The sequence below is a fragment of the Mauremys reevesii genome, linkage group 3 (assembly GCF_016161935.1).
Source record: "Mauremys reevesii isolate NIE-2019 linkage group 3, ASM1616193v1, whole genome shotgun sequence".
NCBI classification, from domain to species: Eukaryota; Metazoa; Chordata; order Testudines; family Geoemydidae; genus Mauremys; species Mauremys reevesii.
The window spans coordinates 60,722,798-60,742,584 of NC_052625.1; the positions used below are offsets into that span (position 1 = coordinate 60,722,798).

Here is a 19,787-nt window from a genome sequence, read left to right on the forward strand (position 1 = left end):
TCAGAACTGTTGTCTCATCAGATCCCGGCAAAGGGGTGGGGGAGAGGGGGTACAGCCTAGTAAATAACTGCATGGGAGACATCCAAGGAGAACCTAAAGTGCTGCAGGGTGTTACTGATCAGTAAGTGACACTCTTTCCTCTGAGTCAGTACAGAACCTATGCCCCGGAATGGTGGCAGGAGACATGCTGTACTGTCGGAGGGACTGCATTTTGGATGAGATGTAAAACTGTGGCCCTGGCTTCTTGTGGCTGCTAAAGATTCCATGTCTCTTTTTGCAAAAGACAAGATATTAAGCAGTTTCAATTAGCTGTGGAACATTAAATACAGGTAGCATTGCTGTATGCAGTTAAACAGCTGACGAGTTCCACCCAAGATGTGACTGAATTGCAGTGCAGTATTAATAGCTTCTAAAGCACTTCAGGTTCCTGCAGAGTGAAAGCACCATTGAAATGTAAAGGTAAGACATCATTTGAAATTCTCTACAGTATGTCACCACAGGAAGCAAGATGCAGCATGGTAGCTTTCATTTACTTAGGGACTTTCAAGCCTACCTGTCTATGCTGGATTTAGTGTCTGCAATTTTGTTCAGGCTGGAGACTTTGAAGCCATACGCACTTCCCCTTTGGCCCTTGTTCATGTAATTGCCAAAAGCCAGGACAACTTCCAAGAGCTGCTTCAAGCGCTTGCTGCGGGTGAGCTCTTTGGAGGCCAGAAGAATGGCTTGAAAAGAAGTAAAAGATGACCCAAGGTTACATCACAGCAGTTTTTCTGGAGGCATTTATCCTCTGATTCGAAGCATTCCAAAGCACAGACCCAGGGATCCCCAGTCTCAAAGCATCCAATCCTGGGGCAGATCATGGCCTCAACCAGGGCAACGTCATCTGAAAATGCTGAATGGAACATGCTCACACGCTCACGGTAATATCCAAGAAGGGGGCCTAGGAGCAGTTTAAATACCTGAATGAATCGTATCTTCCCCTCCTCAAAAAGAACACATTTACAGAAGAGCACCAGGGACTGTGTGTATCTGCTGTTACAGCCACACCTGATGGGGAATTACAGGGGTTGGGGCTGTGAAGAAAGTCTGCCTTTAGAAAAAGGGCACGCAGCATTGGTGGCTCCGTGGCACAGGGTAACAGAGGGCAGAGTTAGGACATATTCTGCAGTAACAACTTTATTGAACCTTCGCATGTAATGACAATGTTAGCTGGTGGTCTATGTGGGTAAATCACAGACATTCCCTGCCCCTCACCGACTCCCTGCAGAGGCCTTTGCCGTACCTTCCACTTTAGGCTTGCATTCTGCCAGCCTCTCTGGGAACTTCTTCTTAAAGAATAACGCCTGCAGCCGCTGCTGGTAGTGATCGATCCTACATAAGGGGAAGCAGAGGGAAGTCATGAAGCTTGGGCTACCTAAGGAGGCAATGCTCAAACACAGATTCAGCACAGGCACAGTTCATTTTATACACAAAACTGACCCAGAGGTGGGATTACCGATGCAGCCTGCAGCATATAAAGGCCTATTGCTCCCAATGCCTGTCGGTCAGTATAGGTGCTATTACTCAGACTGAGGAGTGTGGCATAAAGACACAGGCTTTGTACTTCTACCAGTCGCCCATGAGATATGGTTAGTTTCCAGTCTCTTTCAGAAAGATACATTTTTATAGTAGACTCCAAATGGGGTAAATGGAAAAGGAGTCCCACTCAGGAGAGGTGTCAGGTTGGGATAGGAAAAGGGACAGATCCCAGTGGGGGGAGGAGGGGGGAAATGTGACAGACAGATGGAAAAGGAGTGTGTGATGAGTCCCAACCAGGAGATCCAGCAGTTGAAAGCCAGATATGAACATCTGTGTATGTGAACAGTGGTGGATGGGTGGAACAAACATGTTCTGGTCAATTTAGAGATTCCCCCTAAATGGCGCCCAGAGAGAGTCCTTACCACCAAGAAATGCTTATATAATGACTTGAAATGTCTTCACGTTGTGGATGTCTGGGCGCCCCAGGGTGTAATTCAGTGCAGAATCTGGCCCACAATATCTTGATTGTTTTCCATCAATGTCACATTATCCATTTTCTATCACAATTACAGCAGCTCCCAAGAAGCCCTCAGGGCATTTTCTCAGCATATGTTACACAGACCTGCTCATTTCATAGAGGAATCGATCAGCCCGGGCCATGCGGTCAATTTCGTGTTTATGTTCCTCCAGCAGGTCGATATCACTCTTCTCAGGAACAAACTTCAGCAGCTAGAACCACAGACACAAATCAAAAAGAAGCATGAGGGCTCCAGCGAGAGAGAGAGATACACCCGCGCAGATGGAGAGTGAGACCACGTGCAAGAGAGTGAGTGAATTGTTGTGCTACTGTGAGGCAGAGCAGCTCTGCTTCCCTCAAGTGATTGAATTCTGCTCTCAGTTACACCAGTGTAAATCTAGAAAGAACTTCTTGCACTCCCACAGCACATTTACATTGATGTAAATGAGAGTAGAATCTGCCCCTCCAAGTGGAGATTATCTATTCCACTCACTCTAAAGTACCACACAAAGCCCCAACTATCTCTCTCCTTCCCTGCCCTGCTCTGCAGAAACAATAAACAATATCTAAGCCACTGTATATGTGCCTGACATGGGCTGCTATTCATGTGCTGACCTTAAAAGCTCATACTTTGACAGATTTTTGACATATCTGGTGGGAGTCATGCTGCAATCTGGTTATAAATATTGTCATGTGCACACCCCGGCCCACATTGCCTGCAAGAAACACCAAGCAGTGGATCTGCTTTTTATCATTGCTCTTATATTTTATCTAAAGAAACCAACAATTTGATATTGAGACGCAGAGCAGCTGAATCTCTCTGACACATCAGGGGAGCCGGGCACAGGCTTGTAAAATTTTGTGTATATAATTAAACATTAAGATTGAGCATAAAATGGGACCATCTCTTATGGAGGGGTCAGAATAATAAAAAATAATAAGACGATGACTTTGCACTTTTTAATGCAAGGATCTCTAAGCACTGTCCAAATATGGGTAAGCATCATTACCCCCATTTCACAAATGGGAAAACTCAGGCAAAGAGTGAACCAACAGCAGAATTGGTAATAGACCCAAAGGTCTCCAGTTTGCTGCTCTAATCACTAAACCAGAAATGAAGCAAAGGAGAATAGCCAGCAAAACAGAACAAAACAAAACAAAAAGAGAGAGAAGTAGTGGGTTGAACAGGAGAGCAGAAGTAGAAGGAAAGTAGAAATTAAGAGAAAGAAAAACTATTACTGATAAAAAGTCATAACCACATATTCTCTAGATCAGAGAACTGAAGTTATAATGTAATAGAAAAACTTACTGAACCAAACTCTTCCAGGTGTGACTCCATCAAAATCAATGGAGTTACACCAAGGATGCATTTGGCACACTGGGCAAAATTCTCTTTTACATAAGCACAACTATGTCTCAGGGCCAAATTCAGACCTACTATAAGCGGAGGCATTTCCAGTGAAGTTGACTGAGCTGCATCCACTTATCCTAGGTCTTAAATGGGCCCAATGAGCTGCTCCAAGAGGAGAAACTGGCCCATTATCCTTAGACCAACCACTGTACGAAGTAATTGTGATTCTTCTCACCTGCTCCAGCATATCTTTGGCCAAGTCTTCTTGTTCATCCATCTTCAAGATCGCCCGTTTGATTTCGTCATTTGACAGCTTCAACCTTTCAATAGTGTTAATACTGCCCCATTAGTAATTTGAGGAATACCAAAAGCCCCCCAGAAAGCACAAGACACAAAAGGCCACATTGACAGCTTCAACACAGGGCCTCCTATGACACTCTTCCCCTCCACCCCCGCGTTGCTTGTCTAAAAAAGTCAGTCACCTTTGTTAAGATGATCTAATCAATTCTGGCGTACAAAGACTTTCCAGCTCATACTCCCCCTCCCCCTTCAGCTAATCGAAGTCACATCAAAAGCAGGAGGAGAAGAACAATTGGCTTCTCATAGATTAGAATTCCTTTTATCTTCCCTCATCACAGACACCTTCCTTTTCAAACACTTTTACTCTTCACACCCTGAATCTACATACCATTGAATCCAACTATGAACCTAAGCTTCACCTCTGGGAATATTAAAGCATTTCCAAGGCCACTGAGTAATGGTGCTGAACCTTCCCCCTTCTGGATCAAGAAATAGATTTGTTTTGCGCAAGTGTCTTGGTTTTGCTTGAGAAATTCACTGTGCCAGCGTTCACAGCTGAAAAGGGAATTGACATCATGAATTTAGGCAGGTAGTGAGTTACACCCCTCAGCAATGCTAGCCACGTCAAGATAGGAGCTCCTGTGCCAGACTGACAAGGTGGTAAAATTATCATCATCCTCTCTCCAGCCTCTGCCCTCTTCTTTAGAGGTCTGCAGTTAACGAGGCAATCAGTTATAGCAAAACAAGCAGGGCTCAGTGAATTGATCAAAGAGTCTTTTCACCTCTAGGTCACCAGTTCAAATCCGATGCAGACCAGCAGCAATCAAAACTTGTTACCATCTAATGGTTGCCAGCTGGCTTGTCTGAAATGGGTTTGGTGGTCCACAATCCAGTTCTTCGGGAACAGCTGTCCACATTACAAAGTCCACACACCACATTTGACATCCTCATTGGTTGTTCCAAGATGGAACGGACCACAAAGGGAACTGCCATCTTACTCCCAAAGAAAGTCTCTACATCAGGGGTGAAGCCTACAGACAAGGCAAGGCAAAGTGGGAGGGGGGAGGAGAAGCTTTTGTGCAGAAAGGACTTCAGTCTCCGTGAAGTTTCTCCAATCAATGCATTACTTAACATTTAGCAGGGGGAAGAAAATAAAAAAAATAAATGAGTCATGGGGTTGATGAATGCAGCAGAATGTTTTTGTCTTCAGTGCTGAGAAACATCATGGTAACATTTCATGCTGCTATTGCCATTTGGATGGGATCACGTTTTTGGAACTATGCAAAAGCAAATGTAAATGCTTTATTTTTACAGACAGGAAATATTACTAAATCTGAGAAATTTAAATCATTTTAACGTTGCCCAATATAATAAACAGCTGGGAACTAAAATATGAATCAGCAGACATTCAAAAGCTTTTTAAAAATTATGCCTCCTAACTAGCTTCAGTTATGCTGTTCCCAACTATTCACCTAGTCTGTTTTAGAAATGAAGCTACAGTAGAAATGGTGCACAGGGCCAACTGCCAGCACAAAAGGTAAGGAAACTAGATTTCCATACAAGGCATACAGTTGAGCCACAGTTAGAAGAGATGAGAGAATTAAAAGGCTTGGAAATGAAAGGTTGGAAAAAAACATTTTACTTCTAGGTTACCAGGTTGACTCAAGCTCAACTCAACACAGGGGGAACGGGTGAAATTCTATGGCCTGAATTAAACTAGAGATCAGACTAGATGATCTAATGGTCTGACCCCTTCTGCTCTCAAAATCTATCAGTCTTAAAATCTGGGAGTCTATGAACTTGCTAGTGATCAAAACCTGTTACAATCTGATGGCTGAAGAGCCTAATGTGAAATGATTTGGTAGGTCTCTGCCTACTTCCTAGCAGATGCATACACATTGTGGCTACATAAATGTTATGGTTTTGTTTTTCTTGGGACTGCACCTTTACATTTCTAGGAGACTGCTCTCTGCAGGAGGTAGATACCATATTGTGAGGCAGAGATCCTGCAGACTGTTACAGAGGAGACACGCACACCCTTCTTTTGCATGGAAATCTAACTTTGTCTTTACTCTGCTTTTCACCCTGATCTAAAATAGAAACAATTCAGGCTGAGAGGATATGGAAAAAACATAGCATTCATTACGCAGAGCATCCTCTCCGATTGGCATCCGTTTCAACAAGGGGCCAAAAACTGAACAGACAGGTTTGAGGTACATTGGCAAAGACAGTGGGGGAAGCTCATGTTGCTGCTGGTCACTCTAATCTGTTCTGTGGCCTAACTGAAAACTTCAGTTTCCAACTCCATCAACCTAGAACCTTTCACCAGCACCAAAAATATTTGAGAGCTCCAAAATGACAGACAGCTACACAAACACTGATTTTTTGGATGCATCTGTGCCCAACCACGAGCAGGAAAATATCTGGCTTGGTTGACCCAGTCCATATTAGAGAGTGCCATAAAGCTTGCCCACTCATCTGCAGGGAGGCAGTTGAGCTTGGTCACTTGCAAGCCTGTAATGGGGTCATGAAGACTGCAAGTGGGCATCCCAGACTATTACAGATCCTATTAAATCTGATAGAAGGGACTCATCAAAATGGGGTTTATTTTTCTGTTGGAGCAGTAACTGCTTGTAACTCTCGAAATGTCAACAGCACAAACATGGATTCCCACAGTTAGAAGCCAGCTGAACAACTGGCACAAAGGGTTGTTAATCAAACGATTCTCGTTATATTTTCGAAACTCCCAATCAGCCCTGTAATAGATCTGAAAATCTCCAACAGTAACATGAAACAGATGTGGTGCATTTAAACAGAAACAGGTGAACTGATTAAACAGGAACCTAAAGCAGATGCGTAACATCTTTCCATTCAAGACTGAATAGAGGTTTCCCTGGCATGTGGTACAGACACCAAATTAAAGTGTATTTATGGCCCAGAAAGTGACACTGTAGAAATTACAGCTCAGCATTGGAGAGCTATTCTCCAACATCAGTGACTTTCTTACCAAGTCTCCAGAGCCAAAGATCATTTATCCAACTGCCACAGTCCTCCAGACTCCAAATGGCATGTGTAATTCCAGCTGCGTCCTCTCTGCTTCATACATCTTCACTGACAACAGAGATCTTGGCCGCAAACCCAGCTGGTGACATGTGACTTAAAAGGGAATGCAGCACTCTCTTCTTCAGCTACAATAGGCTTTGTCTATAGTGCAGACAGTGCCCAAACCTGCATTCAATCCTGCCCCAGCCTTGGTCAGATGGAAAAGGACCTAAAGAGTAGTGGAAGGAATCCCACCCTATTCTCCTTGCCCATCCCTCCCCGCATGGTGATGGAGCAAGGAGACCCAACTGTTTGTGGCTTCTCCTAGTGGCATTAAAGCTGAACAATTACCAAATAGCTTCTAATATGGTACTTAGCTTCCCTCCCTCTATCCCCTCTGGACACATAAATAATCTCTATTGACTCTGCAGAGTAATTCATCACTAATCTCCCCAAGACACCTCGGCTGATTTAACGCCAGCTTCACTTGCAGACATCAAGTGGCTTATTGTTTGGTCCTCTCAGAGAAAGACGTCTGCCTGACTCAGAACATGCCCGGGAGACATGCCGTCGTTTCGCATCAATCTCCCTTACAGACATCCAGCACTTTCTAATTTTTCTTCCTTAAAGATATCCATTGATTCAAGCTGGTGTTATCCCTTCCCCCTCCACTGCAAGACCAACACAGTACACCCATCATTCATCAGCCAACTCTCTCCAGAGAAGTAAAGAGCAACTCAATTTACTGCTCCACTCCTGGGCAAGTACTGTTAGGTCTTGCTCAGCTTTCAAAGAAGTGCAGTCACCTACTGCCAGGGTACCATGAAGTTATTCGAAGTACGTTAACTTTTCCTACCAAGAGGATGTCATTCCCACTCTTCCTCTCTCCCTGGGAAAATAAATCTCTCATCTTTGACTAAGATAGTTTACCTTTTCAAAAAGGATTCTCATGGTTCTTGTGACAGGAACTGAGACTCGCAGCCCCAGAGACCGACTAACTCTTTTTAACTCACAGGATAGGTATAGCAGCACTGAATTCCTCCTCCACACACATATTCTCACATGCCCCATTGACTCCTGACCTAGAAAGATGGCTGTAGGGTAAGAAGGAAGCTCATGTGCCATCTGAAACTGAAACCACCAGCCAAGGCTGGCACATGGCATGTTTTTGGGATCCGGATATTTGTCTTAAAGGAAATGGAATGACTCCCTCTCCCCCACAACAGCCATCAAACTGCCATTCAATAATAGTGCCTGCTATTAACTGCCAAACCTGGCTGGATTTGAACCGGTGGCCACATCCCATGACTGATGTGCTGAGAAGGCAGTACCATGTGGCAGACTGGTGTGATACCCAACCCTAGAGTATGTCTACACTGCAATAAAAGATGTGCTGCATGGCCATAGCTGGCCTGAGACAGCTGACTTGGGCTCGCAGGGCACAGGCTGTGGTACTAAAAATTGCAGGGTAGATGTTTGGGTTGGGTGGAACTCTGGCTCAGAGACCCACCTCCCCTCACATGGTTTCAGAGCTCGGCCTCCAGCCCGAGTGCAAACATCTGCAGTTCACCTCAGTTACACTTGGGTGTATATCTATGGCACCTCTGTAGCACTCACCATGGTTCCTGGGGATGGGCACTGCTGACCAATTCCTGCACAGGAGCAACAGGCGTGAATGGCCCACTTGCATGCAACAGTCCCAGTGCCATAGTCCTTGCCAAGGCTTCAGCTAGGCCAGCTGACGAGTGGCACACAAGTACATGCTTTCAGTACAACGCTCCCTTAGTATGAAAAACGTTATTCGCAATAACTGCCCATGTCCATACTGATTCACAGAGATAAACAACATAAGACACCTGGCCTGCACAGGACAAACGCTACGCGGAATTGTGCAAGGACACCATATTAAATCAAGGAATCCGAACACTTGGAACAGAAAGAAAGAAAAGGCAAAGGAGAGCAGAGAAATTTCCAGCTGAGAGCTGAAAAGAGATGAAGAGTTGATGAGGTCCAGAGGGACAGGCAGGCTGTTCCAGGCCACAGAAGCCTGACCAGAGACTTCTGACCTGGTGGAAACTGCGGCTATCAGGAATATTGTGAGGGAGGCTGATTTCTGATGTGGCAGAAACTGGTGCATGTCAGAAACACCACAGAAGAGGCTGTCCTTGGACCTGGTGGGAGCCAGGACACAGCAGAGAGAGTTGGTCCTGTAACCTGGCTCAAACGGGACATACTGGAGGTACCGTGCGAGAAAATGACCTTGTGAAACATTCAGAGCAGCATTTTGGATGCTTATCTGAGCCCTTTGCAGTTGGCTTATAGTTACCTGACATGGACTAGGGCTTGGATCTAGACTCATCAGGCTCCACAACATGAGTATTGCACCCACTGCACAGAAGAAAACCCCAAGGTTTCAGTGATGGTAAATGACCGGGAAACAAAAAAGTTTTCACGAGGAAGAGGATGAGGAGGAAGGTGACACTGAAGGACATTTACCAACTAATTTCCTTGTCAACAGAAATCAACTAGCATTCCAATTTTCGTCCCCTTTAATTTATCCCAATTAATCCCTTCTGCCACAGTCTTGTTAAATATGAGAGAGACGGCTATTTCCCACTCCAGCTAGGTTTTGGCTTGTTGGGGCCTATGAAATATGAGCTCTGCCTGACCCTTTCTAACACTGTGTTAGTAAAACAAAATCATTCGAGTAGTGGAAAAAACCTCATACAGCTCTTTTACTTTAAAGGACACGACAGTTTAGTGTAAACAAAGAGGGAATAAACTACAGGGATGTATGCACACTTACGGTCAATTGGAAACAGCTGTTGGAAAGTACTACAGCAACCTGAGAGTTGGATCTGCAACTTTGGATTTTAGGATTGCACAAATGCACTCTGTGTTTGCTTAGCATCTTTAAAAAAAAAAAAAAAGAAAGAAAAACACCCCCTCCCCCCAAAACCGAACACTTATTGTGCACACCTGCGTGCGCATAAGATGCATTTCAAAGAGGGCAGGGAAAGCAACATGCTCATGAATGCCAATCCCCTTCCCTGATTGGAGAATTTCACTTTCAAAGGCTTGGTGGAGGCTGGGAGGGAAGGATAACTAAGCCGGGGAAGGAAGGAAACACCATAGGCATGATAAAATCCCTTGTAATTATTGTCTGCAATCAACCCAAAAAAGCCACATGCTGCACTTGGAAGTAAATCTGACTATAGACCGAGGAACAGAAAGGCATGAATTTAAAGGAACCTTTTGTCCAAAGATTTTTGCTTCTTTTGTCCTAAATGGGTATTGTGAGGTTGGGAGGGGATTATGGAGCGGTGGATTCTAAATAAAATAACAATTTTGGGGGACACTGTTAGGTCCTTACTCCGTCTTTACTCAGGGAAAGTGCCCATTGTATGTTATAAAATTTTTATTTTCTGAATCTAGGCTGTTTAATGCACATGGAAAATGCTGGGTTGATAGCCCTGGAGATGGGTATTTCCTAGTTGCACAGAACACACTGCAAGCTTCCCTCGCTACTGCTCTATCCATTAGGCTCAAATCTAACCTCCTCAAAGAAAGAAATGAGAGTTCATTCTCCATTCAGTCCTTGGCCTCTCTATTAAGACAAGGGGGTCAGAATGTCATTTACTGTGGGCACCACTTATCTCGAGATGTTGGTAATGGGGAACAAATCCCCATTTTGAATCCAAACTAGATCAGTAGCTACTCAAAGACATGCTCATTTGATGATGGCTTGGTGGACCATGTGAAATGAGCTCATGGTGCTCAGCCTAATTCCTAGAATACAAGTGTCCACATCTGAGAACCACTCCCCAAGGCCCACTTGCTAGCAGTTGGAGAAGAGAAGACAAGGCCTGGAGAATGACCTCCACTCTCACTCTTTCAGAGACTTCCCCCAGGTCAGGTCTGAGGCATATGAGCAGGGCAGAACAAGGACTGGGGGGGAGAAAGCTAGTGCCCAAGCTGTTCTTGTTCTTTGGACAGAGACAAATTCAGTCCCTAGAGCTTCATCCTGGTGCCTTTAACCGGGCTACAGTTAACTTAAATGTATGGAAAAGAAAGATGCGCAAACAACCCAAATCTCTTGTTGACAACCCAAGTAACAGGCTCTCACCCTGAGATCTTCTCCCATCAATGTAAGATACATTCCACGTGCTTAAGAGCTAATCTGGGCCCCAGACACGTCAACAGATCTGTCAAATGGAATGAAAATCCTGCTGCCCCTAAACAACCCCCAGCCAGCCACAAATGACGTGCGCAGGCAACTATTGCAGACAGAAAACTGTAAACTGACCCTCTTCACTGGGAATGGGGGGCGGAGGGTGTCTCGCTGACATGCCGACTAATGTCACATAAGTAACTTATGAGAACCTCAGTGGGTTTCACCAAGCAATGGAAAGAACAGGCTCCATTTCTGCTGGTCTGGCTGCAGCTTTGCTTTTAACTGTTAGCTTGCTGGAGTGGAGGGGGGGGAGGAATCCAACGCTTATTAACCTGCACCTCCTGCTGAGCAATGGAGTGATTTTTTCTGAGTGCCCCGCCCCAAAAGCTATCTCCACCCCAGTTGACGACACTCCTCTCCTCTCCGGTGGCAAGGGGAGTCTTCTGCTGCTGTGCTTAGAGCTGAGCCAGACCTGTTGTTTAGCAACAGACCTGCAGCCTAGCCTAGAATGGTTGGCAAAGGACATGCAAGGTGTGCATATAGCCCAGATACACAGCATATGAGGACACACAGGTCATTGCAGGAGGTTATGGAGGATGAAAAAAACATCTGCTGGCATTTAACATCTAAAGTGTCTCCTGAGTGTGTCTCACATTCACTGCCTTCCCCACAAAGGCAATAATTTTTTTTTAAAAAGTTGGGGGCTGAAGAAAAATATATTGGATCTGCCGACATCCTTCAGGGGTCTGATGTGCTCCCAAAGGGTTTCTCAGAGCAATATGCAGAGAAGAATAGGACAGAAAAACTGCTGCCAAATGGTATATATGGTGCACAGTGTGCACCATTATGGGACAGCCCGCGTATTGTTGCCTGCACAGTGGCCAAATTCCCCACATACACTTGTTTGTGTGCTTCTATGGCAGTTGAGAGTCTATCTACTTGCCTGTGTTTCAATATAGATCTGTGGAGTGCCTGTGTTTTGGATGGCCAGGTGTGTCTGCAAACCTGTAAATACATTTGGGTCTCCAGGAGTGGATGCAATTCCACGTAGGCAAGCGCTCATCTCTCATCTGGGTGTGGATACATCTGCATCTGTGTGCATGTGCAGGTGTCCACGGTTGATCTCAGTATTTGGGTGTCTGTGTGTTGGGTCTATCTTTGCCTCTATGCACATTAACCATGCTATACACTGTGAGTTCATAGCTACTACACTTACTTGGAGAGGAGAATGACGCAATTCTGAGCCCTTCGGCCATCAATAACAGAAAGCTCTTTAACCTTCCGTGTGGACAAGTATAGGTCCTCAGTTGAGCCCATCTCTTTCTGCAAGTAAGAAGACAAAAAATAATCAATGCCCTGTTTCTTCTTCCTTTTCTCTCTAGCCAACACCCACAGAATGAACCAAGTATATTGGGCAACAGTCCGGCCTAACCCACTAGCGCTGAACTTGTGGGGAGATTGATCCAGGAGGCAGAATAGGAGATAGAAAGTGCCAGAAATCAACTTCTAAAGGAGGAGGGACTTAGACAGATCTTCACCCCAGTTCACCAGTCAAACAAATGCTGATCATCATTAGTTGTGCAGGATCATCCTAGCTTCCAGGCATTGGGCCCATTCGGATCTCACTCCATCGTAAATCAGGAGTAACTCCATCAACAGAGTTACGCTGGTGTAAAACCAATATGAGAGCAGAACCAGGTGCATTATGGTGCAGTGCACATGCGTGTGTATATCCCCAGGAACACAGATCTATTCAGAAGCCTGAACGGCCTCCAGGAGGAAGTGCCTGCAGTAGAGGTTGCCTAGCAGGACGGAAAGGTTGCATCCCAGTTGGAGGCAGTTGGATAAGAGTCCTTATATTGTCTCTTAACTATTGAGTTCACCATTGGAACACAGGCCTGCCAAATTCCCATTGAGTGAGGGATGCCAAGAAACACAGAGAAACGACACGATGAGTGAGATCCCAGGAGTCAGTCAGCTGTACTCTCCACACAAAAATGGGAACCAACGCCAAGCGGATGTTCAGCAGGAGCATGCCCCGTGTTGTCTCCGAGCCAGATTCTCCAGTCCACTGAGGGCCAGAAACTGACCCTGGAGAATTCCCCCTTAGGAGAATCTCCACAGGTGTGACGCTGGCAGAGGCAGCATAACCATCTCTGACGTCAGCTGCCCTCCAGACCCCAGCATAAGGAAAAGGAAAGGGTTGAGTCAGGGGGCAGGAAGGGGCATGCTGGAGCAGATTAGCACTAGTCCTGATCCTCCATTGGAGTCAGGTCTGTTAGGGAACTTATGCCAACAGCTGAGTAGCCCTTCCCTGCAGCTCTAGCTTCTGCAGGGCAGCTGAGGATAAGAAAGCTGCAACCAGCTCCCTGCAGTTTTCATTGTCTGCTAGTAATGGAGAATTAACCAGGACTTGAGACCCCAAGATGCTTAGTGAGTCTGTTCTCCTCTCAAAGGGCTTGTGTGACTCTGAATATGGCTAGTGGAAGCTCTGTACAGGCATGTCTAGAATAGACTTTTTTTTTAAATTTTCATCTCCAAACTACTTTAAAAGCCCTAGTTAGTACTCTCACATGGCAGAGAAATAACTGATGTACCTGTTTTACAGACAGCCATAAGGGTAAGGCTCCCATTGGGAGTATTTCCCTTGGGCTCTCGTGAAAATCCCAACCTAAGAAACTTGCCTTGGGGAGTTGTTTCTACCACACAACCTTATCCTTTGTTGTCCCTTAACATGCTGAAAAATACTGAGCTGACCACAACCATGCATCAGCTTCCCCTGGTGGCCAAGGTTCTTATAGGACTTTCTGGGAAGGGCAGTTCCCAGAGACTTGGTGACCAGGACTCATTATAGGACAGCAGGGACTAAACTGCAGAACAAACCCATTTTTGAAAGCTATACCTTCCTTTGAAGTGTTCTCTGCTCTGATTTTACTTAAGGTGCCTGTAGTGCGATGAGTAGACAAGTGAGCCTGAACTTCTTCATTTCATGTGCACACACACTTCTGTCTCTCCTCCTGGTCTTTGAGGACTATGAGCCTCCCAGATAAGGTGGACTGAACCGGACTCCTCTCTCATCTACCTTCTCTGCTCTTCAATTGCCCTGAAGGGTCACTGTCAAATGACCTGAAACCTTCTTCCCAACTCAAGCCTCAACATCTTCCTGCCCCACAGACAGAAGCTTTTCTTTATTGACTGTTTTGTGGCTGGTGAAAGGGACCTGAAGTGACTTCAGTCTCTAGGCCAGTCATCTCCAACGCAGGTGTGGGCAGGTCAGTGTAAACTTTCCCCACAGTGCCCTGCTGTGGTGTGTCACATACTGAACTGCAGAAAGCATTGCTACGGCTGAGGACTTCACATTCTATGCCCCATTTGTTCCTTGGCACCTCTGCAAAAAATGGTCAAGAAGGGGACCAATGAGGGCAAGCTACACTGATGGGGTTTCCATGATGTGGTCACCTGTCAGTAGAAACCAGACCGAGACCGCCACATTTTGCACAATTGAGTGAAAGGATAATGCTTGTGTTCAGCTTCCTCCCACCCCGGATGAATGCAAGTAGGGGAGCTCCTTGTACCTCCTCCCCGCCCAGGCAGGAGCTGGTGAAAATCGAGCACTAGATGAGCACAGGGGCCCTTATTTGCATGGTGCTGTGTGTTGTCTTTGGTCTGCACGCCACAGGAGAATCTTGCAAGCCAATAGTTTGTTTTTAGGAGGCAGACAGTGGTACTCACCTGTTTACAGGAGGAGGGGTTAGTTAGCAGGTCCTATGCAGACAGCAGCCGCAAACAACAGAGAAGGAAACATGCCAAACATTAGCCACAGAGATAAAGATACCAAGTTTAACAAAGAGGCAGATTTTAGCCATACACAGTTTTCTAAGAGAATAAAATTATTTGCAAGTAACATAGGCTCAGATTGTGAAAAGGTATTTAAGCACTGCTCTGCTCATGGAAAGTCAATGGTACTTGGGCCTTGCAACGCTGAGTGGAGCAACACCTCAATACCTTTAATAATCTAGGCCACAGTCCTTATCCAAAGAGCTGCCAAGGTTAACATTCCAGGCTCTGTTCTCCTCTCCTTATGCATGTACATAGCTCCCCATTGTTAATCATAACTCATTGTGTTTCTAGAGCAACTTCCATCCAGGGATCTCAAGGCATTTTACAAACACTAAATAATTAAAGCTCACGACACCCTTCTGCAGTTGGTATTATCCCCATTTTATAGACAGGCAAACTAAAGCACAGAAAGCTCAAGTGATTTAGTCAACATCATACAGTCAGTGGCAGAGTCAGGAGAGGAGTCCAAGAGACCTGCCTCTTAGTCCAATGCTCGTCCACTGGACGCAACACTGCTTCTGCCCACAGCCACCAGCAGGAGATACATGTGCCAAGGGAGGGGAGAACAGATCCTTTTGTCTTTAAAAATAAAGAAGCAGTTTAACAAATGAAACTGGAAAAATATATTAAGACCATGTTAATAGCAGCAAAAGAAAGAAATGCCTTATTTACACGCTCACTTTCTGTTTCAAATGCAAAAGAGCAGAGATTTGCTTTGACATTTTTCTTCACAGATATTTGGATGAAGTTTAAAAGTCATGAACCCAGAGTAAACACATAGTTGGCCAGAGTGGAGCATTTCCAACAATAAAAAGGAAGAAAAGACCAAGTGTGAATCAACTGGAAAAGTTCTGATCAGATTTTAACTCATGAGGAACTTTGGTTGCTTGGCCTTAAAAAAGGAATGGTGAGGACTTATTGATTGGAATCCAGTTTGCATTGGAATGCATGTAGATGAAAAAGGAAATATCATCATTTAAAGGAGCAACAAAGGAATATTTAAAGAAAAAAATGTGTAAAACTGAAGCCAAAGCTGGAATACAGTCAATAACCTTTAGTACAAAAACATACTACGGTATTCTACACTAGTATATCTTACATCAGTGATACTGCAGTGTTATAAAGTACTATAGTATTTTTATAAGGATCAAAAGGACCATTCTGAGACTCCTGGAGGTCATTCTCGGAGGATGGCTCCAATCCAGTGGGAAGGGGTTAGGGTCAGGTTAGATTATGGTTGAACAGGCCAAACTGCTTTTCAGTGGTTGGTAATGCAGCCATAAATATTATGTTTCTAACTAAGAGTTGGCAGACAAGGACAGCCTCGGCTTTAGATTCTGGGGCCCAAAGGAGGCAAGACTTTGGAAGACCTTTCCTAGCAATGACATCAAGATGTAAACATTGGAGCTTCATGTGTTGATGCAACATCACTGCACTGTGATGGTGCCTTGCTGCTATTATGGCTGCTAACATGTACAGATGGCAACTGTCTGTTTCAGCACTGATTCAGGGTTCCCCTCACAGCTGGGGTTATTGCAAATGCCTAAAGCCAGCCATGGACAAGGAATGGATTTCATGTACTTTAGTCTTATTAAACTGGATTCTTATTGAGGAGTAAATACCTTAGGAGGATATTTTGGAGGTCTTTTCTCATGCAAATAATCTGCCTAATCTGAACATCCCAAGATTAGGACAGTTCTGGTTGGTCAGTAATCCTAGCAACACCACTGAAATGTCAAGATATTTGCAGGGGCAGAATGAGTACCAAAGTGCAACATTCCCATCATATAATGGAACCTCGAAAGCTTCCAAGTTGGGATGCTCATCTACACACCGTTGGGTTAGTGAATCGGAAGAGTTCTGCTAATCCTGCTTTTATGACGGCTGGAGATACGGTGCCCAGGTTAGTTTTCACTGGAACCAGTTTGCCAATGCCTGATAATAGAAGTCTGATACCTAGTGTAGACTCAGTGGTACCGGCTAATGATGGGAAGGGAAGCCTTGACTAAACTCCTTATGTTTGTGCCGTTAAATCAGACTATGCAAGTTATTTTAATATTTTTATAATTCAACACTGGATGAAAGATTCTGAGAGACGAGTGAGAGAACAAAGCCAGCTAAGTCTCACTTGGTAATTCTGCAACACTATAGGGGGCAATATTTAAGCATCAAAATAGCTTCTAGCTATCATTTCCGGGTCTGTCTTCAAACTCAGGAGCAATGGCCTGATTCTGTAGTGTTGCAAGAAAGTTTCCCCAAACACATTCCAAATGCTAGAGAAATCTGTGGGAGGGAAGGAGGTAGAAGTACAGCCCCGTTCCTGCTGAATCTCATTCCTGGGAAGCAGACAGATTGTAGGTGACTTGCTTTCCAAGAATAGGAGGAGGGGGAAAAAGACCTTCTAATATATGGCTGCTATTAGAGTATGATGTTAGTGTCATAATCTGTAACTCGGACAGTTTCTGTAACTCAGCCAGTTTGGCCAATATGTTGTTTGGAAAAAAGAGAAAGCAAAACACAGCTAATTCTGGTCACATAGCTCAATACTCTGTAGCTGCCCAGAGTTTTACCCTGGAGGAATAAGAAGGAAAAAAGGTAGAAAGAGATTAGGAGCACTGAATACAAAGTTCAGCAGCTAGCTTCTGTAAAGCTCTTGCTCAGATTAAATTAGAGCATTACCTGCTGGGATCTGTAGTATCCAAGGGCTACACATTTGGATTAAATATCAAGGCAACAGCATGCTGTACTTTCACCAACAGTTCTCCACCCACCTCCCCACTCTTGTGCTTTTCTAGGGAGCTCTAAACTCTCAAGCAGAAGTAACCCCCTATTGGTTTCTCCCCACCCCCACTGGTGCCAGTGAAGGGTCCAGTTACTAATGTGTCCCATCCTGATCCAGAGTCTCAAGAAATTCAAGGCCTGCAGTGCTGGGGGGGCGGCGGGGGAGAGCCCCACCCTTACCTGGTGTCTTTGATAAGCAGAGAACATTTTTTCAAAATCCTCCAGATCCAGCACCCTGAAAGCCTTTAAGTCATCGATTTCATGCCAGATTGTGCCATGGATCTTCTCCTATAACCCAAAGAGAAAAATCATATGTTCAGGAGACAAATCACAGTGAAAACTTGTAGGTAAGCACATCCAATTCCAGCAAGGCAGACCCAACTATTGTATCCACTCAGCACAGCACAGGATGCTGCTGTCATTTTGGGGGCATGTTTTGTTTCTGTAAGACAGAGTTTTCTAGTCCAAAGAGAAACATTAATACAAATTAATGGGGCTGTTTTTTTAACCTGGGCATTTTGCAATTTGCATTACACCAATTCCCCTTTAAAAATGCCACTTTCCAAAACTAGACGACATCATCGCAGATACCACTCAAGATCCCATGGGTACGTTTCCTTCCAACAGTGGCAATTGCTGCAGATGAACATGGTCATGTTGCAGCAGGGGTTGTCATAAGAAGGAAATTTAGCAAGGACTCTAATGTGTGGGAAATCCCACACAATATTCTCTCCAGCTGCAGATTTCACAAGACCTTGCTGCAAACCTTAACTGGGTGTGGAATACACCCTGCATGGGTATCAAGGAGTCTTCAAGGTTTTCCTTCCAAGTGACTCTCTCCCAATCTTTAAAGGCAAATCATCTCCTATTGGATGGGCTCCCCTGTCCACACCAGAAGATACCCACAGGTCTCAAACAGATGTGATCCATATCCAACCTCTCAAACAGCAGCACTGACAGTCACAATGGTAAAGGCAGCATGATGTACGGCAGACTTCCCCCATCCGTGGTTAGCATGAAAGAGGGAGTCACCAACATGAGGGAGCCAGGTGCCCTCTCACAACTACATGCTCTTCACTGTCACAAGGAAGCTTTTGAAAGCCTTTGAATTTTACGGCCAGCTGTCATTCTAAGCTAGCAGAAGGATTGTTGATGTTTCTTGCAGTCTCAGCAGAGGCACCATGGACTGAACAGCCCCTGGAGACTGAACTACCTTCTCCTCCCCATAAGTTGTCCCTCCAGGGCAATAGCACTCCAGTGAGGTGAAAAAAGATCAGACTACATAATAAGATAGAAATATAACGGACCTGAAGGCACTGCAGAACAGCCCAGCAAGGAGGTCTTGTGGACAGGAAGTAAGGAAAGCCAATGAAACTGCCCCCAAGAGGATCTAACTCTCAAGTACTTAAGGTGCACCCATGCAGCAAAGTGTGTTAACACGTCATTATAGGAACTAATTAGGAACAGGTTCCACTTCCCATTCACACTCATTAGAGGAGCAAGAGAAATGTAAGCCACAAGGCTCAAGGAAACAGGAAAAACACCTGATGTGGGGACCAAAAAAAAGGGGGGGGGCTGAAATGTCTGGAGGAAATTCCTAACAAGGTGGGAAGGTGCAAAGCAAAACCAACACCCTTCCTCTCTGGAGGCTGCTCATGGATGCATAAACAGAGAGAGGAAAACCAGTGTGAGTGAGGGAGAGCCCTGGAAATCCTCCTGTATGGAGTAGAACCCAGAATCTAATAGGCTCGCCAATAGTTTTGAGACTTTTTCTACATCCAGGGTGGTCCTTTCTGGCCACTGCAAAGTCACGATCATGGTAATGACATTTGGACTTTGCCACTAGAATGGGATGAACTGGCTGAAATAACAAGCAGCCCAAACCTCAAGGTTTAGAAACCAACACTAATTTTCATGTTCTCCAATTCCTGGATTCCATTTCCAGTCTCAACCAGAAGCATCCAGACAAAGTTAGTTCTCATGCACTTTCCAGCCTGTTTTTGTAGACCCTGAAGTTCCAGACAAGCACCAAAACTTCTTGATGTTTCTCTGAGCTCTCAACCCTTTCTGAGTCACCCCATCACTAGCTGGATGTGTAGCTGTACTATTTGGGGTGGGGAAGTCTTTCTGGAAAAGCCCAAGACCCCATCAAAATGATAAGCACTGAGAGAAGTTGTGTGGCACATGTTGTGTAAAGTGAAAGTTTGGATGTGACCAAAACAGCTGCTCAAACTCCGTTGATCTAAATACCAGGCTGGAAATCT

The 19,787-nt window shown here is 45.0% G+C and overlaps 1 protein-coding gene across 7 annotated transcripts in view; it reads right to left on the reverse strand.

The window, feature by feature from the left end:
• DAAM2 (dishevelled associated activator of morphogenesis 2) overlaps positions 1 to 19,787 on the reverse strand; it is a 258,023-nt gene that overhangs the window by 28,157 nt on the left and 210,079 nt on the right. For 6 of the 7 annotated variants that reach the window (XM_039529310.1, XM_039529309.1, XM_039529311.1 and 3 more), the window contains 7 exons: positions 17,704 to 17,811; positions 14,635 to 14,667; positions 12,119 to 12,225; positions 3,622 to 3,706; positions 2,141 to 2,247; positions 1,283 to 1,371; positions 554 to 722 (listed from right to left, as the gene is read on the reverse strand). In XM_039529310.1, the coding sequence (XP_039385244.1) occupies positions 554 to 722; positions 1,283 to 1,371; positions 2,141 to 2,247; positions 3,622 to 3,706; positions 12,119 to 12,225; positions 14,635 to 14,667; positions 17,704 to 17,811 (698 nt within the window). The remainder of the gene's footprint in view (positions 1 to 553; positions 723 to 1,282; positions 1,372 to 2,140; positions 2,248 to 3,621; positions 3,707 to 12,118; positions 12,226 to 14,634; positions 14,668 to 17,703; positions 17,812 to 19,787) is intronic. The other variant, XM_039529313.1, reaches the window with a different exon arrangement.